Below are 26123 nucleotides of genomic sequence, written 5' to 3'. Positions count from 1 at the left end.
TCACACGGCTCAGTACAGACAAGATGATACTCCGAGTGTTTGCATTTATCTTCTTACTCAGAAATGGATACTCTAAAGATTTACCAATAAAAGATGAGTTTTATTATGGGGATTTTCCCTCAGACTTTAAATGGGGTGCCGCAACAGCTGCGTACCAAATAGAGGGAGGCTGGCAGGACGATGGTGAGTTAAGTTAACACAATTTCAATACAAGTTTGCCGCTTGTTATCTTGCTTCATTATAAAATAAGTTTGATTTTTTTTTTACACATTTGAAGGTATTCTAAACTTGTTCAATACTAAAATTATACTTTTGTTGCTTCACTATTGAATTAAAACGACGCACAAAACGCATCTCTTTTATAACGAATTCTCGTAAATCTTTCTCTAATCTATGTAAGTATACAATATATATAAACATATTATGTAAGATTCAAATGTCTTCTAGCAACCCGAATCCTTGAATTAACACTAAAAATGGACTCAATAACTTCAATTTTATAACAAATTTATATCTTAATTTAGACTGATCTAAACCACGTTTGAAACAAAACAAACTTCATGTATGATTTCACATAAAGGGAGCTCGCGGGTCTAAATCATTTTTTTTCTAATATAAGATTTTGCTACATTTTTCTATAATCTTATTCTTAATAGAAAAATGAAATTAAAAAATGGGATAACCGTTCATGTAAGCTTACAATCTGCCTCCGAAAGAAGCCTACATTTTTGTTGATGTCCCTTTTTTCTGTTCAACTATTAGTAGAAAAAGAGGTCATATCGATATAAAAAACAACCTAATTACAGAAATTGCTTAAATTGTACAATTATTAAGTTTATGTTCAGCTATTTGAAAACAAATTAATAAAAAATATAGGTCACCAATGTGTTTAAAAAGATATTTCAATTTTAATGCAAAAAAAAATGCATTTTAAGGGAGATAATTTGGAGCTTTTTTAATGATATAATCATTTTAAAAGTCATTTGGAGCCAAACCGAATCGATTTTTTGGGTTGATTTTTGTTCCATATCATAAAGTAATGACTAATAGTGTTATAAATACAATTTTTTATGAAAAAACAAATGGTTAATTTTTTGCTGAAATTTTTGTACCCGCGAGGCTCCTTAAATTATACGTTAGACTTTTGTCATATCTTCATTTTTGGGATGGCCATCTTTGCAGATCTCTGATAGTTAATAATTGATTTGTTGTATTCATAATGTATAGACACCAGTACGGTTCCAAACTGCAGATCTATTTAGATTTCCTTGATGAGTTCTGTCGTTGCCCCGAATAATGAAACTAAAATACTGAACCCCTTTCATTTAAATTCAAAACTGAAAAGTTCGTAAATTTCGATTTCCGAATGATGCTCGAATGATGTGTGACAATTCCTTTGGAAACCGACCATTATTCCAATCAGATCTTACTAAATAAAAATCCTGTAATTCTATATTTTTTGGGAAGTTCAAACAAATACTTATTCTAGTGTATAATACCATATATTGAAGTATTTATAATGACTATACGTGTATGTATTTTAGGTATCAATAATTGATACTTAAAATACATACACTCATAGTCCTACGATGTCATACTAATCGTTATAATTTGTACTATTTTGTTCATAACTTGCTACCTACAGTACGTACACTTGTACCAAAAAATAAGTTATAACTGATTTTTTTTATAATAACATTGAGAATGGAAATGTGTCAAAGAGACAACAGCCCGACCAAAGAGCATATAACAGTCAAAGGACACCAATGAGTCTTCAATGCAGCGAGAAAATCACCACACCCGAAGGCGTCCTTCATCTGGTCCCTAGACAAAAATGTATTTTAGTTCAGTGATATAGACGTCATACTAAACTCCGAAATATACGAATAAAACTAAAATTGAAAATCATATACAAGACAAAATAAAGGCAAGAGAGTTATACCGCTGTTAAAAATTCATAAATTACTAACAAATACCAGTGGCTCCTGAATTGGGACAGGTGTAAAAATGCGGCGGGATTAATGTTTTTTTTTTTATATCTCAACCCTCCTTTTATATATCTCTACCCAATGTAGAAAACTCAAACACACAACAATAGCTTACAAATACCAGAGGCTCCTGACTTTGGACAGGCAAAAATGCAGCAGGGTTAAACATGTTTTTTATATCCCCACCCTCCCTCTATACCTCTACCCAATGTAGAAAAAAATCAAACACAACAGTACGCACATTAAAACTCAGTTTAAAAGAAGTTCCAGTCCGTTGTTAGAAAAGGTAACAAAAGAAACTAAACAAAATGACAATGCTTGTCTCTTTGACACATTCCCCATTTCCATTCTCAATTTTATTGACATAGGACTACTAACAGTTACTGAAATGCCAGCTCCAGATATTTAAACTGATTTGAAAGATTATGTCGTCATCATATGCATATCAAGCACAATCTCTCCTGTTATGGGTCATACCATCATAAGATATATGAGAATAACATAACCTGTATCATGGCAACAACTAGTTTAAGAATAAATGTGTTGCTTTCGATGCAAAGACCCTATAAATGAATCAATATTACAGCCACATTATGCAATCTTTAGTGACCTGACAACAGTATCGTAACTATATCCATTCTTAATAAGTTTTTTAAAGGGTTTGTTAGCTTTTGAGATGAATACCGACATTTTTGTGCTTTGTAAAGAATATCACCATAAAAATAGATGTGAAATACATGAACGTATAAGATGTATGCATTTTAAATTATTTACAAATGATGTCCTTATACCGATGATATTTAGTAAAAGTTTGTGATATCGAAAACCCTGGTGGAATAATTTTTCAGTTATACAAACATTTCTCTTGCTAAAATATAATACGTTGTTACATACACGAGCGAATCGTACAAATTAAACACTATAAGATGGTGACAAGGAAAATTCACCATCTAAAAATGGATAATTACCGATAGGAAATGAAAATTCATCTCTTTTGTCATTAATTTTGGTATTATAAGCTTCCCGTTGATGATAAAGCTATCAACATCGAGGAAAGGGCAGTGTTTATTGTTAGTATTAGCCTTATTTGCGGTTAGTTCAACAGGTTAAATTTCTTTAGTACGCATACTGAAGTCGTCATTATTGAGAGCGAATATAACATCCAAATATCTAAAAGTAATCTTGTTAAATTTTTGTATCAGATGTGGTTTGATAAATTGTATGTCTTTGCTGATTTAAGTCATAAATTGTAACTCAAAACAATACAGAAACGGGTCCGCAATAAGTGGTGCACAGTTAGTCCCCATTGGAAATCCGATAATTTGACGATATATGAAATCTCCATAACGGAAAAAAATGTAATCTAGTAAAAATTCAAAGACAGTTATTCTATCAAAGCATCTCCAATTGTCATAGTTCTTTTGTTTGTTGTTACTAAAACATTACATAAAAGTGTTTGAACATTTGTATTCGCATTGTGACTTTTTGAATGCCCATTTGAATAGGTATGCGATTTTTTTTTCTTAATACGAATATGAAACAACGTGTTATTTAGGGTACACAATTCTCAAAATCACCAATATAAGCATGCAATTTATCAAGTACTACCAACGAAATTTTGACACTCTAAAAGCAATTAATTCCTTAATAGTTATCCAACAAGGACGCGATGTGTCAGTGTTAGATCACCCCGATGGCCGGAGGCCAGAGGGTAATCTAACACTGACACACCAAGTCCGACAGGGACAACTATTTTACATCCCAGCTGTTTTAGATTAGACGAAAAACCATTTACAACTCCAAAAATCTAGTTTAGAACGCCTCACAATCATTATCAAATATTTTATATATTACTATATGATGTATACCCTTCATGACCCCCTTCAGAACACGATGACTTAGATATCAACCAATTTTAACTCGCCCCACTAGCCAATCGGCCCACACTATATCGCCACTTTATATAAAAAAAACACCGCCCCACTCCTGTTTACCGATTCGCCTCACTTTTGAAAAGTTGAAAAATCAAATTGAACAATCAGTCTGACAACTCACTTATTAAAAAAAAGGTTAAAACCACAATGAATAAAGGTCTTCCAACTCGCCCACCTTATAGAAATATCTTACTTCCTTTAAGTATCTTAAATTACTGTTAGATCGTATCCAGTCGTCCTGGTGTAGTGGTATGTGTCGTGGCTTGATATGCTAAAGGTCTCGAGTTCGAATCCCAACACATACACTGGATTTTGATATTCCCACCACAAAGAAACAAACGAAAGCATGTATAAATACTCAAACTGGGGTGATCTGGTAGGGGTGATCCAGTTCAGATCACCCCTGTTAGAACAAAGGAGCTGGGATGTAAACTATGTTCAAAGGCCTTATTTGAACCATTTATTGTCAGGTTTTTGATTGTACCAAGTGCATTTGTAAATATAATATGCAATTTAGTAGTGGAACACAGGCTTGGTGACAAAATAAATCTATATTTGTAAGTTTTTTTTTGTAGCTACGGATGCCAGTATATAGTTTGAACTTGCATTGTACTTGGTTCTGCTTGTAAAGAAGTACTGTAAATTCAGAAATTATTGCGTGCATTTATTATTGCGATTTTGTCATTTTAAACTTGGATGCGATTTTAATTTTTGCGGTTTTGAGAAAAGTCATGCTTAATTCAGTTAAAATATTACAAAATGCGAGTTTTAATTATTGCGTTTACAACTCTGTCGCATTATTCGCAATAATAAAAACCTCGCAATAATTTCTGAATTTACAGTAGTTAAAAGTTTATGTTTAATTTGTAACAGATGTCATTTTCCGAAATTGGAATCATGCATAGTTGTTTTAGATTTGAAATTATTGAAATGACAACGATAGAAAATTGCGTTATGTTCTTCAGTCTGCGTGTCCCTCCGTCTATCGTACGTATTTCCGAGCGATTGAGGAGAACATGGGTGTGACATTTCTTTAGTATCAAATAAAAGAAATCATTGGTGAATTAAATGTTGCCCTTGTATGTGCGTTTCACATAAGCACTACACTGAAGCCTCAGCTCGAGCCGTTAACATAAATTATTGTATGTATGTGCTCCTAAGCTGTTCCTGTAAACAAAACTTTCCATAAATGCGATCGTTTTTTTTTTTTTATTTACATATTTTCTTGGTTTATCTCCATAAACTATCTCCAATTTCGAACACCTTTTTCTACACGGGCACAGTGCCACTAGTATTATAATGATCTAATTGATATCAAAATTCGTAAAATTTATATAAATGTTTACGATTTTTTAATAGGAACTTGAATTAACTGATTCGCGGTGAATTTAGCGCAATCGCTTTGCGTAAACGCAATTTTCCGCGTAACGCGCCGACTTAAAAAAAACCACATAGAAATACTTTTTTTCTTTAAGTAAACATGTTTACAATGTATTATCAGTACTTGGTTGATCCAAGTTGTTTGTAAGCCGAATGTGCATCGTTTATAACAGGTATTGGAATCCATTATTTTTATTCAATGTCATAGTAATGTCAATGTAAAAAAATAGAAAAAAATAAAATAAAGAAACAACCGACAAATGCTGAGTCGAAGACAGTACTGTGGCCAAGTACATACGACGAAAACATAACAGAAACTCCATATAGTGATAAACAAAAAAAGAAAGTTTGGGCAACATCAAATCTACTTTGTTAAGGATGATCTTGTGTAATGTAAAAGAACAGACATTTGTATTATTCATGGCAATAAAAAAAATTAGGATATAGACGAATATGATGTGCATGATAGGAAACGCAAGCAAAAGAATATATATTTGAACACATGAAGTTTAAGATTTATACTGCCTATATAGGCGCTGCTGAAATATTGCTACTGAGATAAGGAGAGTTCACAATGAGGGAATTAAATTAATCACTTAAGTTACCAATAGACGCGAGAAAATTGATGGGACAGAGAACTTGCTTTGCCATTTTTTTGTCTAATCATCTTAGTGCAGTCGAGAGATAAAAGAAAACTTTTTTTACCTTAATTTATAATATTTATGCATGGCAAATATTGACAGCCTTTACTAGTGTACACAATTGATTTAAGTAAGTTGACTTTGATATCAATTAATAAATCAGATTAAAGGTTTGAAATTTCGAACAAGATATATGAATGAAAAAAAGGAAAAACGGGTTAACGTAGTAATGTAGTAAGACAATATATCAAAGATGACATTTTTAAACAGATAAATCATGAATAATCAATCAGTTTATAATAAATAAAGATCAAGTCTTATCAAAATTACCTTCAGAAACGCTGGTATATGACCAATTAACTGACGACAAGGTTATCCGAGTTTATTTTCAATATGTTTACTAGGAGTTAAAGTAAATGTATAAGATGCTATTTATCTACAACCAAATTTCACCAATATTTGGCTAATTCTGAAAATAATTCTATAATAAAAACTGACACAAATTACAATGAATGGTAAAAAGTAAAAAGTAAAAACACAAAAATACTGAACTCCGAGGAAAATTCAAAAAGGAAAATCAAAAATCAAAAGGCAAAATCAAAAGTCCAAACACATCAAACGAATGGATAACAACTGTAATATTCCTGACTTGGTACAGGCATTTTTCAATGTAGAAAATGGTGGATTGAACCTGGTTTTATTGCTAGCTAAACCTCTCACTTGTATGACAGTCGCATCAAATTCCATTACATTGTCAACGATGCATGAACAAAACAAACATACTCAAAGAGTAAAAATGTCAAAAATAGGGGTACAACAGTCAATATTGTGTTATCATCTTAATATCACTACATAAACAACAAATGAGAGATAATGCTATTGTTTGAAGAAACTAAGTGTTTAGTATTTATAGCATCATTAACTAAAACAACACAAACCAAATTAAACAATGAAGAAAAGACATATTTATTAATAAGTTGGCATGAATCGAAATTTGAAGCGACTTGTATGCAATGGCAAGCGACTAGTTGTTTCCATTATCCTTCCAAAATATAAACCATGAACAACACTATTTTAAAGCATTTGGTCAACTGAATCACAAATCGTCCATACGAGGAAAACTTTTAAGGGCATAACCTTAAAATGTTTAATCTCAAAAATTGCCGAAACAATATATTTTATATACAATGACATAATACCTTTAAAGTTGGATCTGTGATCGCTATTTCGAACTAAACAAACGGCCTTCAACATTGAAAAAAACCCATACTGTTTGGTCGACTGACTCTGTTGATCTATAAATATTTTAAACCCTTTTAAGCATTGCTGTGTAAGCAAACAGTTTACAAGGTACACCACTGACACATGACCCTTAATTCTTTAAAATTCAAAACCTAGAGATACATAAAACCTGTCAACGTTGATATTTTGAATATTACCTAACTTTAAATGAGTTCAACAACTGGAGCACGTGTCATGTTATAATGAATGACCATTTGTATGTTTGCTTACGAAATCTTTTGAATTAAATCAACATTCGTATAAGATCTCGATTAACGATTTTTCGCTTATATCAGCAATACTTCTATCGGTTTTGATTTTTGAAGCATTATAATCCATTTGTTCCGCGATTAAGCCTTCTATGCTGAGGCGGCGTTAAACAATCACCAACAAATCAAGTCAATAAATATTTTAATTGCTGATAATATTATTTTGAATATTTACAATCAGCAAGACAAAACATAAGCTTTTTAACAAACATTATTTGAACCCTTAATGCTCCTTAACTTTGTACTTGTTTGGCGTTATAAATATTTTGACATAATAGTTATCAAAAATACCAGGATTATAATTTTATACGCCAGACGCGCGTTTCGTCTACATAAGACTCATCAGTGACGCTCAGATCAAAATAGTTAAAACAGCCAAACAAATACAAAGTTGAAGATATAAGCGTCACTGATGAGTCTTATGTAGACGAAACGCGCTTCTGGCGTACTAAATTATAATCCAGGTACCTTTGATAACTATTTACACCACTGGGTCGATTCCTCTGCTGGTAAACGTTTCGTCCCCGAGGGTTTCACCAGCCAAGTAGTCAACACCTCGATATATCAATATCGTTGTCATTGTTTTATATATGTCAATCCCGAACCATATATAGCTGACTATGAGGTATTGGTTATGCTCATTGTTGCTCAGGCCCTACAATTGTTAACCTTTAAGTCATTAGGTCTCTGATAAAGTTTTTCACATCCGCATCTTATTATTTTCATATATTTACATGACGAATAATGGTCAGAAGAAAAAACGTTGTACAATAAATGTTTATATTGTCTCTGTATATCGCGTGCTTACTATGCGCTATCTTAAAGTTGTAGTGAGTTGTGATCGTTTACTACGCAATGTTAAATGTCCAATTTTGACATGCAGACGGAAACTAAAAAATACAAACTAATAAATTAATTCTGTTATTTAAGACGCTCGTTTCGTCCACAGAAACTAATTAATTTGATGCGATAAGATTAAAACATCAACTTCATAACTGAAGAGCAATGAAAATCAAGAATTCAGTCGAAGCATTTTTCAAGGTCAAAATTGTTGACCAAATAGTAAATATTCCATCATGAACAACTAACGTTGTACTTTGATACAGTTATTGAACCCTCAAAAGTTCAAGAAACGGAATACAAAGCAGACAGATTTATCCTCCTTTGAATACCATATTTGCTAATATACAAAACGATTTGACTGACCTTTTAATAAGTCAAGTTTCTAATCGGGGATATTTTGTGTTTTGTTTTATTGTTTTGACAAACACTGCACTTCAATAAGATAAAGCAGTTCATGTTATCAGCAAATTTATGAAAAGTTTAGAATAACTTTGATATAATTGGGAATCGGTGTTTAAGCATTTTTAAATTCAACAGGTGTAAGATATTACCACCAGAACCCCGTTATCCTTCCATATTTTTCACATTTGCCTTCTATTTTCCTCATAAAATTAAAAAGAATAAGTAAAAATAATCCCTATAGAGGGTTATCTTTATATACATTAGTTCATCTAGTTTTCAATGGTTTACCGCGTCCAAAAAAGATTGAACTGATTTGTATTTGATTTATTTCAGCTTTTCAATGTTAGCAATGTGTAATGATTATAAATATTGTAATGATTATGAAGATTGTGAATCATTGCAATGATGATGATTGAAAACGTACTGCATGAACTTGAAGTTGTAGCTGGTTTAAATCGGTCTATATATGGTGATTGCAAAAATAATTGCTTTTTCATTTTTTAGTTACATATACATGTAGGTTCACTTTTACATGTAGAATATTTTGATAACACAATTTTTGACTGTGGGTTGTTCATTTGTAATCATTTATATTCATTTGTTGTTCTTTTTTTCTTTTGTTTATCAGTTTTGAGGCTTTGCGTATTTGTTTTCGGTAAAGTCTTTTGTAATGTCCAATATATTTTTTAGAATAATTTTTGTTATCGTTTTAATGTGATATTTAATTTATAAAACATTCTTTTGAATAGACTTATTAAGAAGGGATATAATTACGATACTGTTGTCAAGTCATTAAAGATTGCATATTTTGGCGTTAATATTGAGTCACTGATAAGGTCTTTGCGTCGGAACTAAACACATTTATTCTAAAAACAGTTGTTGGCATGACACGGGTTATGTTCTTCTCATATATGTTATGATGGTATGATACTAAACCCCTTACGGGAAGGATTGTGTCTGATGTTCATATGATGAAATCATAATCTTTCAGTCAGTTTAATTGAAGTCTGGAGCTGGCATGTCAGTTAACTGCTAGTAGTCTGTTGTTATTTATGTATTATTGTCATTTTGTTTATTTTCTTTGGTTACATCTTCTGACATCAGACTCGGACTTCTCTTGAACTGAATTTTAATGTGCGTATTGTTATGCTTTTACTTTTCTACACTGGTTAGAGGTATAGGGGGAGGGTTGAGATCTCACAAACATGTTTAACCCCGCCGCATTTTTGCGCCTGTCCCAAGTCAGGAGCCTCTGGCCTTTGTTAGTCTTGTATTATTTAAATTTTAGTTTCTTGTGTACAATTTGGAAATTAGTATGGCGTTCATTATCACTGAACTAGTATATATTTGTTTAGGGGCCAGCTGAAGGACGCCTCCGGGTGCGGGAATTTCTCGCTACATTGAAGACCTGTTGGTGACCTTCTGCTGTTGTGTTTTTTTATTTTGGTCGGGTTGTTGTCTCTTTGACACATTCCCCATTTCCATTCTCAATTTTATTAATATTCCTGACCGTTTCGAAAGGATGTTGAAAGAAATGTTTCATATCACCAGCCCAGAAGTCAGCACTTCGGTGTTGACATGTATATCAATTGTATGGTCATTTGTATATAGTTTCTGTTACAAAACTTTGAATAATTCGAAAAACGAAGGATCTTCTTATCCCAAGAACAGATTAACTTTTCAGAATTTTAGGTCCTCAATGCTCTTCAAATTTGTACTTGTTTGGCTTTATAACTACTTTGATCTTAATGTCACTGATGAGTCTTGTGTACACGAAACGCGCGTCTGACGTATTCAATTATAACCCTGGTACCTTTGATAACTATTTACACCACTGGGTCGATGTCACTGCTGGTTGACCCCGAGAGTATCACCAGCCTAGTAGTCAGCTCTTCGGTGTTGTCGTGTAAATCAATTATATGGTCATTTTTATAAATTTTCTGTTACAAAACTTTAAATTATTCGAAAAGATGAGGATTTTCTCATCCCAGGAATAGATAAACTTAGCTGTATTTGGCACAACTGTTTTGGAATTTTGGGTCCCCAATGCTCTTCAACTTTGTACTTGTTTAGCTTTATAACTTTTTTTATCTGAGCGTCACTGATGAGTCTTATGTAGACGAAGCGAGCGTTTCGCGTATTAAATTAAATTGTAACCCTAGTACCTTTGATAAATATAATCAGATGTATTCCTTATATTTTTTTTCTTCAGAACGGCCATCAAAAATATTAGAGGTCATACTATTTTTAAAGTTCCCGAGTTCCAACTTCAAACATTTAAATCATTCAAACGATAAAACTAACGATCTGTTGTACAAAAAAAATAAACGTAAATTAACAGTAACTAACGACAAGCTCTGAATTATAAGTGTGGATTGATAGAACAGGTTTGCTGGTCGAGCTCATCTCCTAATCAGACACAAAGATGAAGCATCACAATATATGAATCAGCTTAAAATCAGTTGACACAATGTGTGATACAACAGATTGTTTCCATTACTTGCATTCTTAACAATCCCAAACTTCAATCTTTTTAATAAGACTTTCTAGTGGCGAATAATTTGGTAACCACGTGTTTGATCTGCATTAATATCTTCCAAATATAAAAGGAAGACTGCATCATTTTCACCATCATAAAAATAAAAGCCGTGAACTACTGATTGAATGTATAGTTAGATCTATAAAGCATTCGATACATGTATTTAATAAGCTAACATATATTTTTTTCAGGCAGAGGACCCAGTATTTGGGATACATTTCTACATAAATGTAATGCAAACAAATGTCAGAATGGTGACATAGCAGCAGATTCATATCACAAATACAAAGAAGATGTGCAACTGTTAAAAAGCTTAGGTGTAAGTTTTTAATTGTGGAAAATAGACATCCTAACTTCAAAAGGCTTAATTGTTTACGGATTGACGAATAATCATTCTTAAAATTTGACGAAAGACAAATCAATCAATCAATCAATCAAGAACGCCGTCATGATGATTATCTTTCTAGGATTTGAATTATCCTCGTGAAATGCAAAATTTATCTATTTATTTTGATGTGATATGAAAAAAGATTTTTGATCCAAACAGAAAAAAAGATACAGTAATGTTAATTGTGCATTAATCAGCAGTTTAATATGAAAGACTTGATACTGCTCTTCAACTTTGTATTTGTTTGGCTTTTTAACTATTTTGATCTGAGCGTCACTGATGAGTCTTATGTAGACGAAACGCGCGTCTGGCGTATAAAATTATAATCCTGGTACTTTTGATAACTATTGATACGACATTGACTAACTATATTTTTTTATATCTTATTTGCTGTTTTTACAGGTAGATTTTTATAGGTTTTCTATATCTTGGAGTCGAGTATTTCCAGATGGAACCCCTTCATCTCGTAATGCAGCAGGAATCCAATACTACCATAACGTTATAGACGAGCTTATCAAGTACAACATAGAACCTATGGTGACATTGTATCATTGGGATCTACCTCAGACCATTAATGACAAAGGAGGATGGGAAAACGATACCATTGTTGATTATTTCAATGACTATGCGAGAGAAATGTTCCGAGAATATGGAGATAAGGTGTGAAACTTTGGTTAAGTTGATAATGAAACAAATAGTAGATACAGCATAAGCTATTGAGGTCAAATGATGTTTATAAGCAAAATTATTCAAGCAATTAAGCAGACAAGCACCTAGTCCTTTTGGGGAAGTTAAAGTTCGAAATTTCTAGGTTCAATATGTGGTTTGAAATTCATGATTCAACGTATGAATTGAATAAAAGATTTAAATACTAGTTAACTTATTTCGATTTAAAGATTTTTGATTTTCAATATCAGAATTCAAAATGGAAATCCAATATTATAAATTGACAATTTGAAAGATATTTTTTATTACTGAACATAGCCATGCCAAAACATAATGATATCATGCATCAAGAATAATTGTTTTTATAGTTTTGTTGCATGTTCAAATACAAAGATAGTAACTGTTAGTGACGGCTTTGATTTTCTTGTCAAAAAAAGACGACCTGAAGGTTGTCGGCAAAATATTAATTATTTACTCAAATTATAAACCAGGTTAAAGGGTGGATAACTCTAAATGAGCCTGGTGTTGTATCATGGCTTGGTTACGGAACGGCTGTCTTTGCTCCAGCTGTTTACAAACCAGCAACAGGACCATATGTAGTAAATCACAACCTGATAAGGGCACATGCAAAGGCTTACAGAACTTACAGAAAGGAATTCTACGCTACACAGAAAGGTACTGTTTACCAAAGATGCATTTGAATTAACGTGTGAGTGTATTTTTTCAACCGTATTTTATGCCCCATTTATGGGTATTATGTTTTCTGGCCTGTGCGTCCGTCCGTTCGTCCCGCTTCAGGTTTAATTTTTTAGTTTTTGATGAAGTTGAAACTTTGTATACTTGTTCCATATGACATGATATTTCTAATTTTACGGCCAAATTAGAGATTTTCCCTCATTTCACGGTCAACTGAACATAGAAAATGATAGTGCGGATATGGCATCCGTGTACTGTGGACACATTCTTGTTTCCATATATGTCATAGGCTTACTGAACCGATCTAGTTTTGCGAGTATGTTTATGGTCTATTTTGTTTCGTTGATCCTTCAATAACACAATGCAGTTTCTTAAAAAAGTTTAGGAACTTATACATAAAAAGACGCCTCGAAAATATAAATTTCTACTTTCTTTTTTATCTTTATAACGAAAAGATATATTTTCAGAAAAATTGGTGAAAAAAGAAATTTGAAAGATGTCTAAATTAATAAAAAGAAAGTTAACCAAATATCTTCTCGGGTTAACTAAACCGTTTATTCTTTTTTTTTAATCAAAACTGTTACTCCAATTGATTTTTTTTCCTATTTGTACTTTTAAAGTTGTCCTCCACATATCTTCACGTAATTGTCTAAATGTTTGAATTATTCATGTATTTGTTATGAGATTGTACAACAAATTATGACAGTTTTGAGTGATTCCTTTGTTACCTCATACATTTATATATTAATACAATTTAAAATGCATTATAAAAAGTCTCTAGCAAATAATGTAAGGTATGATATCCATGTTATAGGTTTCATTGTCTTAAGTTGAACAACACAAATAAAATCAAGTGCAAATTGCCTTATATTTCGTTAAGTGTGTATACGCTATTTCGAGTCATGAATTTATATCCCATATCCACCATGTCCCATCTTTTCAAGAAACGAAAAGGAAAAAAATCGATTTTACTGAAATACGAGCTATTTTTTTTTAAACGACAAAGTAAATTCTTTTTTACAATTGTTAATATTTTTTTCGTATTTTGATTTATAAATTTCTGTATATAAATCAGTGTTATGCATTTCGTAGGTAAAATAGGTATATCATTGAGCACGGATTGGAAAGAGCCAAAAACAACACACCAGGCTGATAAAGATGCATCAGAGAGAAAGATGCAATTTGATCTGGGAGTTTATGCTCATCCAATTTATGTAAATGGAGACTATCCTGAAATTATGAAGACAAAAGTAGCAGAAAAGAGCAGATTACAAAACTTATCAAAGTCTCGACTTCCTGTATTTACAGAAGAGGAGAAACAAATGATCAAGGGTAAATATACTGAATCCATTCTGCATGGATCAGAGCCGGTGTCTGTTTAACACATATGGATTACACAGTACACGAATTTATTACAAGATAAAGTAAAACATCATGCAACATTGCATTACTATAAGAAAGAATAAAGTTAGTCATACATTGTAGTTCTATGTCGTTCTTCTTTAATATGCATGAAATTATTTGAAAATTAAGACAATAACAATGCAGAGCCTATATTTGAAAGCTCGATTGGAAAATGTCCTTCCTTTTTATACTCGGATGATCACGAACTGTATTTGAAGTTGTGTTAAATAAGACCTTGCGGTCTCAAATTAATTTCCGTTTAAAAGAAAGGTTGAATTTATTTTACAAATTAATTTTTTGGATGAAAACACCAAACTACGCATACTTGTACTACTGTTGTCGATGATTATTATTCTGTTAATCTGTTAAAAGAAGATGTCTTTGGTTAATTACAGGTTCAGCTGATTTTATTGGTATCAACCATTACACATCAAGGTATATTTACAACAGTCCTCATAATGACTGGCCAAGTTTAGCACAGGACCCGGATACTGATGAATCGGAAGATCCAAATTGGAAAACGTAAGAAAAAGAAATAGATCATGATCCATTAAGTCTATATCAATATTAAATTATAGCTATGGTGATTTCAATTCATTTGACATACGTAATCATCTTAAAATTCCCATGTATGATTTGAAGAATGATTTCAGGGTTGATATAGGAAACAAGGTCAGACTATACTGTATATATATATTTTAGCTCCGCAGTCTACAAGCCTATCACATTTAAATAATGAATGACATTTTTATATATTAGAGCAAAATCCGGTTGGCTCAAAGTCGTACCCTGGGGAATGAGAAAATTGATGAACTGGGTTAAAAAAGAATATCCTAGTACAGACGTGTACATTACAGAGAATGGTTTCTCTGACTGTGGTGACCTCACTGATCAAGGAAGAATAGATTATTACAAAGCATACATTAACGAACTACTAAAAGGTATATATCTTCAAAGCATATTATTGTGTGAACAAATTTTTTAAATCATTCTGCTTTATAGATTTCAAACACTTGGTGCATTTGGTTAACGCCTAGAAAGAACTTACAACTTTTTAAAAAAAGAAGTCTTACATAAATAGTGAAATTGTGTCCAGAATATTGGAACATTGAAAACTAATGTATTTCACCATCAATGCCTAAGATGCAACAGTTGCACGTATTATAATTAGTATCGTGGAATATTATACAAATATAGCCTTTGTATGAGGTCGATACAAGGATATATTGACCTGAAAGAAGTATATTGACTGAGGACGAAGTCCGAGGTCGATATACTTCTTTGGGTCGATATATCCTGTATTGACCTCATACAAAGGCTATATTTGTTATATTATTAATTTCCGACAATATTTGTATCAAAATCGTCATTAAGGTTTGTTGGAATTTTAAAGATATTACATTGTCTCCTAGACAATAACAACATATTAGTTGCTATTTTATTTACTGTTTATTTTCAACATCTTATGAAGATTTTTTTTCGTCAAATAATTGATCACAGATATCATGTGTTTCAAAACATCATTAAACAACCTGAAATTCATTACATGACGTCACAAAGTATATCGGTTTTTAGATATTCTAAAAATAACCGTGCGATATGCTTTTTGCCGGTTAATATGCTTTTTGCTATCCGCCGTTTTCTCTCTACCTACGAAAATATTATACAAATATCCTTTATCGACCTCATACAAAGGCTATATTTGTTATACTATTAATTTCCGACCATATTTGTTTCAAAATCGTCATTAAGGTTTGTTGGAATTTTATAGATTTTACATTGTCTCCTTGACAATAGCAACATATCAGTTGTTATTTCATTTACCTTTTTTTTTTACATCTTGTGTAATTGAAGATTTTTTTCGTCAAATAATCGATCACAGATATCATGTGATTCAAAACGTTAAACAATATCCTGAAATTTATTACATGACGTCACAAAGTATATCGGTTTTTAGATATTCTAAAAATAACCGTGCGATATGCTTTTTGCCGGTCAATATGCTTTTTGCTATCGCCGTTTTCTCTCTACCTTCGAAAATATAGTTTAACATGTGACTATCCCTAAACGAATCAAATTTGTTAAAATATACGAATTAATAATATATATATATATGATAATCATATTTGAAATGTGTATTGTTAGTTAATACATCAAACTTTCAATCAATAATTGAGGTAGGATGGAAAATTGTTAGAACATTGAAAACGTAATTAAAATTTTATTGAATTGAATAAGTAGTATGTGAAATACAGACATTCTGCCAATTAGGTTGCAACTTTTCGGAGAGCGAACATAATTGACGATCAATAATGTATTTCCTTTTGTATTAACTTCTCAGTTATTCAAATAACTTTGCAGTTTCTCGACATTCCTTACTAAGAATATCCCAAACTTGACAACACCCACCGAGTGCAACTTTTATGACCGGAGAAGTCCTTTACCCATATTGATATGTGCAAGTTAAGGAGTTATTAACTGGATGTATTAACTAATTGAAGTACATGTATACTCGATTGCTTATATACTGTGTTATATACACTATACTAGTATAGTCTACACAACGATACATCGATATCAAAGAAGAATATCAACTAAATGCATAGTTTCTATTTTCCTTACAATCAACTAATAAGGAGGTATTGCATGATTCCCACTGAGAAAAGTAGCATTAAAATGTTCACACGATTTTCTATAGTCACATATCCTTTCGATTATTTTAGCAATTAAATTAGATGGCTGCACCAATATCAAACGTTACACAGCATGGTCGCTGATGGATAATTTGGAATGGAGAGCAGGATATTCTGAAAAGTTTGGACTTTTCAAAGTGGACTACGAAAGATCAGATAGACCAAGAATTCCGAAGGCATCAGCTCATTTTTACACAGATCTGGTGAAATATAACGGATTTCCAAGAAATTGGGATATGAGATATGTACGACAAGGTAATGAATGGATAAAAGTAAAACACACATCTAAGGTTGTTCTTATATGTCACTGTCTTTCTCAAACGAGCGCATGTATACACTCAATATTTATAAATAAAACACATGTTACAGAGAAAGAGAAAACATGACATAATAGTAAACAAATGGAAACTGAAACAAAATATAAAACTGAAAAGGTTCAATGCAACTGTCGAACCTAAGGGAGCTAAATACCCTTAATAAAAAAATGAATGTGGAATTCCCAATTTGCCTGTGGAATGAAACAAAAATGCAGGACAACAGACATAATTAAGAAAGAGCGGACTATAACAACTAGTATGACAAAATTTTGGTTTAAAGATCGCAATTCTGTTGGAAGTGAATGATAAGAAACAAAAAGCGGTTGCATTTTACGAGTCTTTATGTATAAATTATAAGAATTTTATATATAAAGATACATCTATTTGATCGTCACTCATTTTACAACCTGATGTTTAAAGGGGCACGAGCTGTCAAATTCATGGTCACTTATTTAATTCAAATTCTAATATTTGATTAATAACAATGTTAAACATTTATCCAAATCATTAAATGACTAAAATAAGCAATTTGAATGGCATAAGGTCAAGAATATGTAGCTTCGTTTCATGTGTAATTAAGTCTAGACGCCATCTAACTAATTATCGAGTTGTCCTCCTAATACTTAGTTAAGATTTTTATATATCTCGTAGCTAGTGCCCCTTTAAGATTGAAATGTGTTTAATTTAGATTTAGTTGATAGAGATTCCTTTATGCATGGAACCTTTGAAAACGATTTTGCCTGGGGAGCTGCAACATCTGCATACCAGATAGAAGGCGGGTGGAACGAAGATGGTATGTATGCATGCAATGATTTATGTTTGTGTATTAATACATACGTTTTGTTTTTTGATTTTGCCATGTGATTATGGACTTTCCAAATTGATTTTCCTCTGAGTTCAGTATTTTTGTGATTTTACTTTTCAATACCGTTGTTAAAATATTAAATATTATGTTGATATTAATGAAATATGGTGTAAGCAATATTACATACGCTTTATTTTTGCCGAGCCCATGATGTTTTTTTTCTCTCTCACGGAAAAGAGAAATAGGAATCTTCTTTCCGTCGGCAAAGCGGCGTCAGCATTAAGGTTCATTCTGTGTAATTTTTTTCATACATCAGTAATCTTTTCTGTAAAATCTTTATGATTTTTTTTTTCTTGGATAGAATTTTTTGTCGTTGATAAGAACGAATTCAGTTTTTTTCATAGTTAAAGTTCTTACACATCACAAGCTTTGTTAAATCTTCACTAGTCTGATTTTTTTCAATTATCTTCGGTATGTAACTGATAAATGGACTTATAATTTGGGAACCACAATACTTTTAACTATGACAGCAGCAGCAATTACTGCCGAGACACAAAATTCTGTGGAAATCATTATGCATTGTGTCGCTTTCTAGGAAAAGGACCAAGTATATGGGACGTCTACTCCCATGCTGGACGTATTGTCAATAAACAGACAGGAGATGTTGCTTGCGATAGTTACCATAAATATAAAGAAGATGTTCAGATGTTGAAGTCACTCGGAGTAAGTTATCTCATGGTGTGATTTCTCTTTGTTTAAATACGGTCTGAGAATATCATGGAATTGTATATCTACTTAATCTATTTATAAGTAAGCATCTCCCCAACTATACTAGGCGTCTGGTTTAAAGTGAGCCAAGATACGTCAAACAGCTTATTTTCACAGGTTCCATACTTTAATGTATTAAAAAATTGTTTTCAGTTTGATAACATGTAATCAAGCAAATTTTTTTCTCACGTGCATTAACTCATTTCTATAAACGTACACCTGAGGAAAAAATAGGATGAGAGAATACAATTTCATACAATTGTAAACGATACAGAAAATTAACCAAAGACCAAAATTTTTTTTAAACTGTATCAAACACATCAGAGATCAGCCATACTGTTTGGCCAGACAATATATATTAATGCCTAAGTATTCAGTAGTAAGTATGGTGTTCTTTATAGATATGAGGAACTTACGTGCCTGTTACGTCACAGAATTATAATGCTTTAAGTCATTCCAAATTTCAGCTTCATTTCAATGAGTAAGAAACATGTTTTTCTGATTCCATTACAGGTATCACACTACCGATTTTCCCTTTCCTGGAGCAGAATAATGGCAGATGGTACCCTAGCAACGGTTAACCAAAAGGGTATCGACTATTACAATAATCTTATAAATGAACTCCTGGCAAACAACATTGAACCAATGGTTACTCTCTATCACTGGGATCTACCACAGGGACTTCAGGATAAAGGAGGCTTTAAAGATGAAGCTATCATAGAATATTTTAACGATTATGCTCGCTTATGTTTTAGTATGTTCGGAGATAGAGTAAGTCAATAGAATATAACCATAAAGCAATATATTTACTTCTACATAGAAATGTTTGGAAACAAATATTTTAATACAAATAATAATTTGTAATCAGTTATAATAGATATAAATTTATAAAATGAATGGGAAACTCATTATGGAATGCGTTTTTATAACAGTACATTATGACGTCCAGAGACTAAAAGCCGAATATTTTGAACAGCAAAAAGCCTGCTAACAATTAAAGTGCACTTGTAAACAGCTTTATTGAAAACGAATGATATAGATTGATGGCTGACATTATATTTTCTTTAAAAATAAAAAAAAACACATAAGTTCATCAAAAATTGATACACGTGTTTAAGTACTAACAACTAATTTCAAATATAGTTTCTATTGTTATTCTGGATTAAGTTGCGAATGAATTCAGCTAATAGAATCGAAAAATGTTCACTAAAAATCACTTTAGCATGCATTTTTTATCGTGTTACTCTTTACAAATATTTCAGGTAAAACTTTGGATAACATTCAACGAGCCGTTTGTTGTTAGTTGGTTGGGTCATGGCATTGGAGTAATGGCTCCAGGTATCAGTGAACCTGGCTCTACTGTATATACTGTTACTCATAACATCATCAGATCACATGTTAAAGCTTACCATACATATAATGATCATTTTCGTTCACATTTTAATGGTAGGTTTGTAAAAAGCTTCTTTCTGTTAAATTAATATTGTTGGTTTATAAATGGGAGGAGGTTAGGTGGCAATGGTTGGGAGTGTTTGATTTATATATATTATATGTTTTGTCCTATTTTTTTTATATTGTTGTCAATTGACACATCTTGTTGTTTAAAAAATGTTTGATTGTTTTGTTTTTATATTCTTAAACTGAAATATTTGTTTTATAACATTTATTTAACAATTATATATGAAAAATAATCGTTGCTTAAATCATTGCTGACTATAGCAACTATTGCTATTTGCATGTGCGCTTCATAAATACGCATAATATACATTTTGGATGATTTTCGGTCCCATTCTTCACTTTACCTTCAGGGTGACTGTGTTTCATTTCATTATGAGAAACTTTAATATTTTGATACTGCAGTTGTGATCGTTTTTCAGAAACAAGTTATTGTTGCAACCAAATGTAATATGTCTACACGACATTGACTCCTGGTTCCCAATTATTGTCACGTTGAACTATTATGTCAGTTTTGGGCTATTTGAATATAAATGAACTAGAAACGGCTCTCCTAAATTTCAGCTAGCTAAAACGTATGGTTGATTTTGTCAGTTTCAATGTCCCAAGTCAGGAGCCTCTGGCATTTGTTACTCTTGTATTATTTGAATTTTGGTTTCTTGTGTTAGTATGGCGTTCATTATCACTGAACTAGTGTATATTTGTTTTGGGGCCAGCTGATAGACGCCTCCGTTGCGGGAGTTTCTCGCTGCATTGAACACCTGTTGGTGATCTTCTGCTGTTGTTTTCTTCTATGGTAGGGTTGTTGTCTCCGTTTCCATTCTCAATTTTATTTAAGTAATTTTAATTTACCATGGAGTTCGGTATTTTTGTTATACTTATTCTAAGCATATATTGATTATTTTAAATATTTTTCTCTAAGAGAATTTAAAGTGTAACTGATGATCTGTGTATTTCACATGTTATGTACAATTCAAGATATGATTTGGTTTGTAAATTGCAAATAAATAGAAGAATACTTATTTGGTTTAAATATTGATATTTTTTCGGATGTTATGATTCAGGTAAAGTAGGTATAACATTAGACTGTGATTGGAAGGAACCTAGAGAAGATACTCTGTGGGATAGAGCTGCAGCAGAAAGGGCACTCCAATTCAAACTTGGGTGGTTTGCTAATCCTATTTTTGGTAATGGTGACTATCCAGCTGTCATGAAGAGAACGATCAAATCAAAGAGTATGAAACAAGGACTATTAACATCAAGGCTTCCGGAATTCACTGATGAAGAATTAAAACAAAATAAAGGTAGTTATACGTTAAACTAGATGTTATGTTTCTTCTGAAATGGCAGATAGATTTGGTTAATTTTTCTATTTTGTCCATACATTACAAACCTTCCAAACTTGCGGATATATAACACATTTAACTCGTGTTGAACTTTCTGTACCGGCACGATTAAGATGCGGCTTAATTACTTTGATGATCAAAACAGGACGGTTCGTTTGAGAACCATAAGCTGATCGCACTTGCATTCGCCTTTTCTTGATAGACTGTGATGTTTACCGAGATTTAAGAATTCAACTTATCCTGAATATAGAACACTCTTTTGAAGACATCTCTAAAGATAAAAAAAACTAAAGTGCTTATCATTTAAATATCCTACAAAAATTGCTAAAGATTGAACAATGAATTTATTAAGGGAAAACACTTTTTGTTTAGGAGCAATACAACATGAATTCTAATTTTGTCCCCTGTTAAATGATTTTTCTTTTTATCTGTATAAATGATTAAAGTGACTGATAGGTCCAAATGGACTGGTGTTGATACATGTTATTACCACCGCTTCTTGATATATTGTTTATTATTATAAAATAATAGTCACGTTAATAAACAATACGGTGTAAGTATAGAATACATCAATTTATATAACATTTGTATTATTTGTCGTCGATGAGTATGTTGGAAAGATTAAATCATTACTACTCTGCAGTTCTCTGATAGCATTAATTAAATTATCATGTTATCTTGCAAAAAAGGAGCTGCAGACTTTATAGGTATCAACCATTATACAACAAATCTTGTCTCCCAGAAGGAACAGTCTGTTGAGGAACCACATTATGAACGAGATCAGGATATTGATGTATCGTACAGTTCATGCTGGAGGGAGTAAGTAATATATTTGTTGCTGACTTCAAAACGTTTTGAATGAAATGAAGTGCAAGTTTAATAACAATGAGACAGTACCCCAAAACTAATATTGCATATAAAAATATGAAGAGCTCCACATACGATATACAACTGAAAGGAAACATAAAGTTTCCCTTTATAATCTAGTAACCAGAGAAAGGAAATGTGTAAGCAATGTAAACAAAAGAATTGATGATGTTCTGTCACTCACACTAATAACCTACATTTTAATGTGTGTGCTTACATCTCATAAATTTTATATCCAAGTGAGCTTGAAATTTAGAATATATTACTGAAACCAGAAGGTCAGCTGTATAACTTGATCTATTTCTGTTTGGCTTTGAGCGTTTCTGATAAAGGTAAATCCAGAAAAACGCTTTGGACGCAAGAAATTATTAAACTTAGTGTTTTTATTTTTTTATTCAACCTAGAACATATGACAAACGTTATGTTTTCAATATTCGAATTTTCCAATTTCCATTTCTCACTAAAAATTAATGATTTTTAATATTATTGGGCGATGACACATGTTAAAGGTTAATTGCTGACCAATGAAATTTAACTGATTTGTTTTCATGCATCTGAAAATTATTACCACATAGTAGTATGAACATTTTGTTAAATGATTTGATTTTATTAAACATGTACATTAACAATTTTTTTTGCTATGAAATTTTCACGAAATATTTTTAAAGACTAGAAATCGATTGTGTTTTACTTAAAAGTATTGTTTCCCCGACAAATTCCGGTATAATCCTGTTTGATGTATACCACGTTGCTTGCCTCTTAAATAAAAGGCTATGTTGAAGAGATAAACGTTGTGATCAGAATAAAACGATATACTAAACCAAAGGAGACGGTATGGGTCATTTTCCAACATCAGTAAAAGAAAATCCAAATTATTAATTTTGTTTTGAAGAGACAGGTCCTTTGATCTGATGTTTTATCGATTGTGATGTTTTTAATGAGTGTAAATTAGCATATGACGTGACGCATTCCTGGACGGAGACGGTTACTCTGTATACTAAACCGGTCTCGCTATTTTGGGGGTTCATGCGATTCTCCTAGATTATCTTTGTGTCAAATCTCGACCTAATCAGTTGACGAGATTTGAACATTGATTTACTTCTGATGCCTTACTTTAGCCTACTGAAATAACTTTATAACAAAGTGGATACCCTTAAAAGATAAAACTATCACAACACAAACTGTCCATAAAATATAAAAAAGTTATCATGATTTCAAAAAAGATGTTAGCATTATGAAATAGTTGTAATATTTGTTTTTTATTTATAAGATCACAGTCTGGCTGGTTGAGAGGAAACCCTTGGGGAATAAGACGACTATTAAAATGGGTCAAAGATAGATACAACTCTCCTGAGATTTATGTTACTGAAAATGGATTCTCTGACGATGGAACATCTTTAGAAGATAACGACAGAATATGGTATTACAATGGTTACATCAACGAAATGTTAAAAGGTATTTCTCTTAAATAAAACGACTGTCGATTCATTAGTTTTCGTGGATACCAAATTTTGTGGTTTTCTGGGAACTTGCATATTCGTAGATATTTTATTTCGTGGTTTTGACAAAGTCTGCATAAAATTCCTTTAAAACAATTGTAATTCATTGAACATTTCAATTCGTGGTTTCCCAGTATCGAGCACTCCACGACAATTGGTCTCCAACGAATAATAATGAACTCACATTAATTTTAATTGCATAAACGTATATTAATAGTGTAAAAGGTAAAAATAACAAAAAAATCGAACTCCAATGAAAATTAAAAAACGGAAAGTCCCAAAAGAACTCATGGCAAAACCAAAAGCTCATAAACATCAAACGAAAGGAAAACAACTGTCATATTCCTGACTTTGCATAGACATTTCTTACATGTGGAATGTGAACCATTGAACGTGATAACATATTTGCTTTTATTTGCAGTCCTAATTTTGGGCAATTCAACTATTTAAGACGATGAGCTCACAAGTTTTAACGACTGATCATCTAATTGATTGGATACATATTTGACAACACTTTCATTTAATATAAGGGAAAATAGAATTAGAAAAAGTACTTAATTCCAAGGTAATATAAACTCATATGAAATGATATATCGAATGAAGTGATATGTAAATTACATTTTTTTTAAATGGGCGGTTGATTGAATGTCATAAACAACGAACGGAAATGCTTTCATTGTATACTCATTTTGATTTCCCTGACTGAACATAGTAACATTTGTTTGAGATAAAAATGAATAAGTTCAAAAGAAAGGTTGATAAATTATCATGACCTTCATCAAGTTATCATTTATTCTAACATCATTTGTATTCAATACTCGTCCATACTACAAGGAAAACACCTAGGTTTATTAATTTTACTGTCAAAACTATTCAATTTTATTTTCCTAATTTTTTTCTCAGAATGTCAACTTACTTGTTATTTGAATATTTGCTGGGGTCATTTAAGAAGACTTAAACAATTTGAAAGAATGGCTTTTCCCATTATAGTGTTGTAGTCACCTCTGCAAAATCTAAATGATTCCATATAACAGAGTAAAAATAGAACAATACGTGTCGATTTCTCACTCTAATCATATGACTCCTTGCCGCTAAAACAGAAAAAACCTTGAAAATTTTGCTGGCAAGAAGTATTATATTCCATTATAAACATTTGCCTACTACTGTAGTACACTATCAGTTAAGACAAAGATAGATAGACGTCAAATGAGTGCAAATGTGACAACTATCCATTAAATGAAACTGTTTTCGAAGATAGTCCAGTAAAGCCGACATCATCGAAGGTTGAAACTTTCTAGATATAGGAAGATGTGGTGTGAGTGCCAATGAGACAATTCTCCATCCAAATAACAATTAATAAAAGTAACCCATTATAGGGCAATGTACGGCCTTCAACACGGAGCCTTTTCTCACACGGCACAATAAGCTATGAAGGGCCCCAAAATTACTAGTGTAAAATCATTCAAACTGGAAAATAACGGTCTTATCTATATAAAAATTGATCCTTCTCTTGTTTATAATGACGTGTCTTATGATAAAGTTAATACTAGACCTTGTTTCTCTGGATTGTAAATATTTAATTGCATATCTTATTTATATAGCAAAGAAGGAAGATGGCGTAAATGTCAAAGGATATATGGCTTGGTCACTTATGGATAACTTTGAGTGGGGAAGTGGATTTACACAGCATTTTGGAATATTCCATGTTGATTTTGACACAATGAACAGAACCAGGACACCAAAGAAATCAGCAGCTACTTACACTCAAATTATCAAAGATAATGGATTTCCATACAAATAAACATGTGCTTCCTTTGCTTTCATACCTCTAGCAGAAATACATTCCAGGGACTTTTCAAGACTTTACTTGAAAATCTCATAGTGAAATAGATACATATTCCATATATGTAATTTAGTATGATAGAAAATAATTATAAATATT

The 26123-nt window shown here is 31.9% G+C and overlaps 1 protein-coding gene across 1 annotated transcript; it reads left to right on the top strand.

Annotated features, from left to right (window-relative positions):
• LOC134700156 (lactase/phlorizin hydrolase-like) lies at positions 1-26123 on the top strand. Its single transcript, XM_063561520.1, has 16 exons — positions 1-183; positions 11469-11596; positions 12068-12325; positions 12823-13006; positions 14120-14359; positions 14827-14953; positions 15191-15372; positions 17155-17379; positions 18130-18234; positions 18842-18969; positions 19528-19785; positions 20277-20460; positions 21534-21773; positions 22505-22634; positions 23953-24137; positions 25783-26123. The coding sequence occupies exons 1-16, from the start codon at positions 24-26 to the stop codon at positions 25980-25982; spliced, it is 2934 nt and encodes a 977-aa protein (XP_063417590.1). The 5' UTR covers positions 1-23; the 3' UTR covers positions 25983-26123.

This window comes from Mytilus trossulus, unplaced genomic scaffold, assembly GCF_036588685.1.
Source record: "Mytilus trossulus isolate FHL-02 unplaced genomic scaffold, PNRI_Mtr1.1.1.hap1 h1tg000125l___fragment_2___debris__unscaffolded, whole genome shotgun sequence".
NCBI lineage: Eukaryota > Metazoa > Mollusca > Bivalvia > Mytilida > Mytilidae > Mytilus > Mytilus trossulus.
The sequence above is the reverse complement of the archived record's forward strand: the minus strand, read 5'-3'. Positions and strand labels throughout refer to the sequence as shown.

Excerpts from the sequence above, each read along its gene's own strand:
- LOC134700156 (XM_063561520.1), top strand. The coding sequence starts at position 24 with ATGATACTCCGAGTGTTTGCATTTATCTTCTTACTCAGAAATGGATAC. Across the intron at positions 19,786-20,276 it reads TTAGTATGTTCGGAGATAGA|GTAAAACTTTGGATAACATT; the intron begins GTAAGTCAATAG and ends CAAATATTTCAG. Across the intron at positions 22,635-23,952 it reads TACAGTTCATGCTGGAGGGA|ATCACAGTCTGGCTGGTTGA; the intron begins GTAAGTAATATA and ends TTTATTTATAAG.